At 39.1% G+C, this 8,251-nt stretch overlaps 1 protein-coding gene and 1 long non-coding RNA gene across 2 annotated transcripts in view; one reads left to right on the top strand and one right to left on the bottom strand.

Annotated features, from left to right (window-relative positions):
• Positions 1–1,785, bottom strand: part of si:dkey-195m11.11 — an 18,480-nt gene extending 16,695 nt beyond the window's left edge. Inside the window, exons 1-2 of the mRNA XM_046847300.1 lie at positions 1,402–1,785; positions 654–710 (exon numbers count right to left, since the gene is read on the bottom strand). Coding sequence (XP_046703256.1) covers positions 654–710; positions 1,402–1,450 — 106 coding nt within the window. The 5' untranslated portion in view covers positions 1,451–1,785. The remainder of the gene's footprint in view (positions 1–653; positions 711–1,401) is intronic.
• On the top strand, positions 99–5,174 carry LOC124384452. The gene is made up of 3 exons (XR_006925399.1): positions 99–440; positions 3,030–3,143; positions 4,026–5,174. It is a non-coding gene; the product is annotated as an uncharacterized LOC124384452 (long non-coding RNA).
• Positions 5,175–8,251: the final 3,077 nt, after the last annotated feature.

The raw sequence follows: 8,251 nt of genomic DNA, 5'->3' as shown, positions 1-8,251 counted from the left end.
GTGTGTGTGTGTGTGTGTGAGTGTGTGTGTGTGTGTGTGTGTGTGTGTGTGTGTTTGTGAGGTGTGTGTTTGTGTGTGTGTGAGGTGTGTTTGTGTGTGTGTGTGTGTGTGTTTGTGTGCTCTAATCACTGAACTGGCTTTACATTACACAGACTTTCATGAACCCTGAAACAGGAAGTGAACTGGTTCAGAACAACGACAAGTTAAACCACAAGCTTCATTTTCACATGTGCAGATTAAAATCATCTGTTGAGAAGATTCTCACATCTGCACATTTATCTCCTCACCGTGAAGCTCTTCTCTGGTGGAAACTCCTGCAGGATTTATGGATTTGATCTGTCAAGTTCATTTCATTAGTCTAATCTTTTTTGTAATTCGTGTTAAACAATAAACCGATTTTTTTTATCAGGTTATTGTTACAGTAAACCTTCAGGAATCAGGTGAGTTAATCTTCTTGGAAACCATGGAAACAAGCGTGTTAATATAAACCAATCAGAACACAGGACTCAGGCGTGTCATGTATATTGTGTTTTGAGTTATTGAAAACCAAAAATAAATAAATTAATAAATAAAACACAAGTTAATTTGAGAATAAAATCCAACAATGCAGCTGTTTACATGAGATTTGTAAAGATTTGGGATGTGAGACTCACTTTGAGATTCGACCAGACGAACATCAAACACTGCCACACACACCACAGAACACAGGACTGTGGAGAGAAAAGAACAGAACATTCAAACATATATATACATATATATTTACTCATATATATATATATATATATATATATATATATATATATATATATATATATATATATATATATATATATATATATATACATACAGTACAGACCAAAGTTTGGACACACCTTCTCATTCAAAGAGTTTTCTTTATTTTCATGACTATGAAAATTGTAGAGTCACACTGAAGGCATCAAAACTATGAATTAACACATGTGGAATTATATACATAACAAAAAATGAACTGAAAATATGTCATATTGTAGGTTCTTCAAAGTAGGCATCAAGAAAATGCCAAGAGTGTGCAAAGCAGTAATCTAAGCAAAAGGTGGCTACTTTGAAGAACCTACAATATGACATATTTTCAGTTGTTTCACACTTTTTTGTTATGTATATAATTCCGCATGTGTTAATTCATAGTTTTGATGCCTTCAGTGTGACTCTACAATTTTCATAGTCATAAAAATAAAGAAAACTCTTTGAATGAGAAGGTGTGTCCAAACTTTTGGTCTGTACTGTATATCCTCTGATAATTCCAATGTTCATGTGGATGTTCATCCCATGGTCAGGCGTCCACAAATTGCATTTTTCTAAGTCAGATCATATTCAATAATAAAGACTAAACAATACAATAGAAAAATTTTTTTGGAGATTTACCCGTAAGCTTCAGGAGAGCCATTTCACCTGCTGAAGTGGTTGAAAGCATGAGATTTTTGAATGTGATAAAGTAAGAGATTGCTCCACATGAAGCTTGCACAAAAGCAGAAACTTTTTGTGGGGAAAATGTTTCTCCCACAACAACCGGATGTTTGACTTCTTAGCCAACAATTGAATGTACACGATGTGAAGGAGGTGTGAATAAAAAAGTTTATGAAGAAAACGAGAGTGTGTGAGGTTTGACTATGGACAGTATACTGGCATAAACCCTGTGTGGTGTTGTGTTTACAGGAAGTGGTTCAGTGTCAAAGGTCTAAACTCAATGAGAAATTTTAGATCACACAGAATTACTCCCTCACAGGCTTTACCATATCGATGATGATGAGATTCACTTCAATTCAGTTTTATATGCATAGCATTTTTAACAATGGCCATTTTCTCAAAGCAGCTTTACAAAGCAGTCCCTCTGTAGATCCTGGTCAGGATGGCAGGGAGATGAGCTTTCCTCAGCCTTCTCAGGAAGTGGAGACGCTGTTGAGCTGAGGAATTTTGTGCTCTTGACAATCTCCACTGAGGATCCATAGATGATCGGTGGAGAATGGCCGTTCTGTGCTCTCCTGAAGTCCACAACTATCTCTTTTGTTTTATCAACATTCAGAGACAGGTTGTTCGCTCCACACCAGGCTGTTAAATGTTCCACCTCCTCTCTATATGCTGACTCATCGTTCTTGCTGATGAGACCCACCACGGTCGTGTCATCTGCAAACTTGATGTGGTTCGAGCTGTGCATTGCTACACAGTCGTGAGTCAGCAGAGTGAACAGCAGTGGGCTGAGCACACAGCCCTGAGGTGCACCAGTGCTCAGTGTGGTGGTGCTGGAGATGCTGTTCCTGATCCAGACTGACTGAGGTCTCCCAGTTAGGAAGTCCAGGATCCAGTTACAGAGGGAGGTGTTCAGGCCCAGTAGGCTCAACTTTTCGTTCAGGTGCTGAGGGATGATTGTGTTGAAGTTTATAAACAGCATTCGTACATATGAGTCCTCGTTGTCCAGGTGGGTGAGGGCCAGATGGAGGGTTGTGGGGATGGCATCGTCTGTGGAACGGTTTGAACAATATGCGAACTGCATGGGGTCCAGTGAGGGTGGAAGCTGGGTCTTGATGTGCTTCATGACGAGCCTCTCGAAGCACTTCATCACAATGGGTGTGAGCGCGACGGGACGGTAGTCATTGAGGCAGGAAACTGTAGACTTCTTCGGCACGGTAGGATGGTCGTTGTCTTGAGCTATTTGCTCTTACAATCTTATTTAACTCTTTTCTAAGTCTGTAGCTTCCTTACGTATATATATAGGTATATAGCTACGTCCCAACGTTGAATACACACAAAAAATGTCAATGCCCACCTTGTAAACCCAGTTGTTAAACCCTGCTTACTTTATTTGTGTATTTGTTATACTGTGTTTATTTGTTCTGTAGGTTGTAGCCTATTTTAGTTTTATTAGTGTCTGTTTACTTATAGTTTTTATTGTATTCAAGTTAGAAATTGCACTTATGACGGTTTTAGTGGCTGTAAGTCAAAGCAACTCTTGTCATGTTTGTACATGTGAGGGTTGTGTTTTTGTTTTTATGTAGTCTGTCTTTGCTGTCCAAGGAGGATTCCCTCAAGGAACCAGAGAGAGCAGTATGTTCTTGGTGGTGTGATACTTTTTCCGTCAATGAAGTATCCATTTAAAAAAATAATGCTATGTGAGTATCTTAAACAAAAACTAGTGTTTAAATTGATGGGTGGATTTTAATTTAAACACCTGGTTGGCAATTGCATTCAAGGACTCAACAGATACGACTGTGATTAGAATGATTAGACTTAGATAGAATGATTAGAATGGTATTGCTCAACACTGCAAATACTTGTTATGAATAGAAATTGTTCCTAACTAATGCTTGCTCCGGTAAATCATTTTTATTTTTATTTAATTCTACTTGTTGCTTTTGTGCAATAGATGTATTTGTTTTTAGACATTTTTTTAGATATTTTGCAGGGAACCAGTAAAGAATTTTACTCAACCGCAGTTTATTACTGCATCAGATTGTGACTGCATTTTCTGGCCTTTTTTCCTGTTTGTGCAACAATATTTTGTTCAGGTCACACTAATGCGATCACGTTTTTGCCTGATAAAAGCTGCGATTTCTGTTGCATGTGAGAAACATCAAATTGCAATCAAAACGAAAGTTTTAATTAAGCAGCACTGTTCTTATCAATGATCTTTCTAATGATGTATTATTGATATGCATCAGTGGTTATAAAACAGGACTAATAGATCTGGTGAGAAAAAGCTTTTTAATTCACCACAGAATTAATAACATCGCCACAATATGCTCATGAGAAGCATCCAAATTCAGCCAATAATTATAGAATTATTGTCTGATCAATCAGCACTGCCAACTGTAGAATTTAGTGGTGCCAGTGCTCTCAAAAGTTAGTCGTAAGCCCCCCACCCCCACTCCCCCATCACATCTTGTCTTGCTTCATGCCTCACAGTAGTCCTGGCAGGAGTGTAGGTCCCTATATTAAAGCTGTTTAGATTGTCACGGTGAATAATAAACTTTATAATGTTTTATATGCCATAGGAACATTTTTTGATGCAGACAGTGGGACTGGATAAGATGGTGACTGAAGACCAGAGTGCAGAGGAACACCAACAAGAGAAACTGTTGTCCAAGAGAAGTGAGACTGACCTGAGTGGACCTTTCTTTAAACAGATGTTCCAGCTCTGAGCAGCATGATGAGGCAATTGCTTTTCGTACCCATTCCACAGATGATGCACCGGTCTTACTCAGAATCAAGAAGACTTTTCAGTATAGGCATAGGCTTGTCCATGATCAAGACAACAGACATTCTGAAAGCCTTTCCTCGTTTTTTTGGGACTGGTAAGTTTGGAGATTAATTAAAAGTGTCATGCACAGGATTTATGTGGATTTTATTTAAGGTGAATCCAGACTTCTCACTACTCTTCATTACTGAAATATCGTCTAAGTTGCTTTAAAGGTGGGCACTTTCAGGGCAAAAATCATTCATGGACATTACTTCAACTGCTTGTACACTCATATCTTATGGTCACATGTCTTACCTTCTTTAGTGGCTCCGGCCACTAACACATAATACATTACCTCTAAATTTAAACCCCCAAGCGAGCAAAATGAACAAAAAACAACACAGTGGATTAACGTTTTCTATTCGATTTAGAAAATACCAGTTTTTATGGTCGTTTCATTTTATTTTGTTGTATTAATCCACCAAACCTTAAAGGGTTAGGATCCAAAATATTGTCTGACATTAAACCGGGCCGTGGCAGAAAACAAGGGTTGGGGACCACTGCATTAATGCATGTAATTCCTGTAGTTTTCAAAATAGCCAAGATCCTGTTTATTGCTGATTGTATATCATTTATAGTCAATAAGCTTGTGACTGATTATTTATGCGTTTGTAGTATGCAGTGTTGAAGACAAGGAAACTGTTATTGAACTTGAAAATCTGCAGCTTTACGAGCATTTTGATATACAGTGTGCTTCTGGGGCAGAAAAAAGCATGTGTGTTTTACTTCCTCATTATTAAATATAGTGTTTGAATGAACGCTTTTCAGAGTTTGTGTTTTGAGAAGTTTATTTGTTTTCTTTAGTTGAAAAGAAGCTATGCTTTTCTAATTTATTGTAAATTAACAAGTAATTTTTGGAAAATGTTTATCCTATTTATTATTCACATTTTAGACAACAGTGATGTCTGTGCCACTTTTGCAACATATTTTATTTTATTTTATTGATTTATAAATAATTAATTTTTGTTGGAATTTAATAAACACCAGGATAGTGTTAAAACAAACGCTTATATTGTGGAATTAACACATTAATAAAAATCTCTCCAGATTCATCTGCACCTTAATCTCTCCTTCTCTCCGTCTCTGCTCTGGTGCTGAAGCTTTTGTCTTCAGCCTATCCCAGTTCTGATGAAGAGCTCATGTAGTATGTCACTCATCTCTGCTAATGTTCCATCTAATAATAAAAATCCACATTCCTCAGAACTTGAATCTCATTTGCTGGAGATTTTATCGACTCCCTTTATTTATTCTTCACTAATCTCACATTCCCCATGTAGTGTTGATGATTCATTTTATATGTTCTTTTTTCTTTTTACCCAGAATTCATTTATACTGCACAATTCCTTTAATTTCATGTGATGCATCATAACATTAGATTATGGACATGTTTATGTAACTGTATGGAAGGAGTGCCCTGTGTCAGTGCTTCCTAATAGTCAACTCAAAATTTTTATTTCTATCAGTTACAGGTTGTGTATTTCACCCGAGAACTTCAGTGATGTTCTACCTGAATCAATCCACCTCCTAATCCCATCATTATGACTCCACCTCTACAGAAAGCATCAGTATAATAGAGAAGTGCAGTAGATCAGAGCTGCATCACACACAGGATCTCATACAGTCACAATGAACATCATCACTAAAGCAACAAACACAATGATCACAATTCAACACGTCTCCTTTCACTGGAGCCACAACTGCACCTCCACATACATCATCTCCAGCAGAAACACACACACACACACACACACACACACACACACACACACACACACTCACACACACACACACTCCACATACATCATCTCCAGCAGGAGCATCGATATTCACCTCATCACACAGACACACAGACACACACACACACACACACACACCTCCACATACATCATCTCCAGCAGAAACACACACACACACACACACACACACTCACACACACACACCTCCACATACATCATCTCCAGCAGGAGCATCGATATTCACCTCATCACACAGACACACACAGACACACACACACACACACACACACACACCTCCACATACATCATCTCCAGCAGGAGCATCGATATTCACCTCATCACACACACACACACACACACACACACACACACACACACACACACACATTTAAAAATAACTCTAATAAATGCTTGATAATAATAATAAAGGTTTTTCTCTTCATGTCAGCCTGAAGAAAACTTTGTGAGGAAACAAACCCCTGTGCAATCTGTGCATTTCCAACGCTGACCAACTTACAGGTTTTAATTCCTTCTTTCTGGTGTTGCATCAGAGGACGAGTTGGAAATCTCCACCTCACACCACACAGCAGTAACACACACATTTTTGAACTTGTTTTTTTCGATCAACAAGAAAGGGTCAAAAGTCACAGGTCAGAAAATAGATGCTGCAGTTATGAACTCTGGATCGGCCTTCTGGAGCACCTTTAAAATAAAAGGTTGAACTGAGATCTAGATCACTAGGGATGAAAGGAAGTGAGAGTGACACCATTTTACTCTCCAGTACAGACCTGAGGACCAGGAGCAGGCGTGGTGTTAGACCACCCAGGACGTTTTTCTGTCTTGTTCTTTGTTTTATAGAGTCTGTGATTAACGCATCAGAGGTGACATCACTTATTTTTTAAACAACTGTAATTCCTGAAGGGGGAGGGGCTTCCAATAACAAATGATAAGAAACAGAAAAGATTCGTTCCTTTGACGGGATTCTTCTCCTCTCCAAGTCTGTAATTTTTTTTGTGGCTGTGTTATGAAGACAGAGCCTTAATGATATGTTTACATGGGAAGTGGGAGTTCAGTGGTTAAGGAATTGGATCCTGGATACAAGGAAGGTCAGAAGTTCAAACTCCAGCACCACAAAACTGCCATAGCTGTGACTGCTCGACGCTTCTGCTGACAAATATCTTTTCAGAATTACTGATGCACAAAAAACCTTAAACGTCACCTCACAAGTAAAGGCATGTTTTATAAATCCATGCGCACGTCTTTATAACACGTTGTTGAGTTTTAAAATGATTATGGAGTGTTATAATGGCCTTATGAAGAAGCTTGTTAAATAAATAAATAACATGTAGTGAAATGATTTTTTAAGACTGTCCAACCTGTAAAAAAAAAATATATATATATATATGTATAAATATATCTCAAATTCCAGTTACACCAGGCCATTCCTGGGCCCCTGAGCAAGGCCCTAAACCCCATAGCTGCTCAGATGTCTTCTTCTTCTTCTTCTTTCGGCTGCTCCCATTAGGAGTCTTCACAGCGGATCATCCATATCTCCATACCCCCCTGTCCTCTACGTCTGCCTCTTTCACACCAACTACCTGCATGACTTCCCTCACCACATCCATAAACCTCCTCCTTGGTCTTCCTCTTTTCCTCCTTCCTGGTGTCTCCATCCTCAGCATTCTCCTACTGATATACCCCATGTCCCTCCTCTGCACATGTCCAAACCATCTCAATCTCACCTCCCTCACCTTGTCTCCAAAACATTATACATGGGCTGTCCCTCTAATAAACTCATTTCTAATCCTGTCCATCCTCGTCACTCCCAACGAAAACCTCAACATCTTCAGCTCTGCTACCTCCAGCTCCACCTCCTGTCTTTTACTCAATGCCACTGTCTCTAAACCATACAACATCTCAGGTCTCACCACAGTCCTATAAACTTTCCTCATCACTCTCAATCACTCTGCTCCACCCACTCCACCCTGCCTGCATTCTTTTCTTTACTTCTCTAACACACTCTCCATTACTTTGCACTGTTGACCCCAGGTACCTGAACTCCTCCACCTTCTCCACCTCTTCTCCCTGTAACGGCACCACTCCACGGCCCTCCCTCTCATTCACACACATGTACTCTGTCTTACTCCTACTGACTTTCATTCCCCTTCTCTCCAGCGTATATCTCCACCTCTCCAGGATCTTCTCAACCAGCTCACTACTTTTACCACAAACCACAATATCATCT

Source organism: Silurus meridionalis, chromosome 1, assembly GCF_014805685.1.
Source record: "Silurus meridionalis isolate SWU-2019-XX chromosome 1, ASM1480568v1, whole genome shotgun sequence".
Taxonomy (NCBI): Eukaryota; Metazoa; Chordata; class Actinopteri; order Siluriformes; family Siluridae; genus Silurus; species Silurus meridionalis.
Note: the sequence above shows the minus strand (reverse complement) of the source record. Positions and strands in the feature narration are given on the sequence as shown.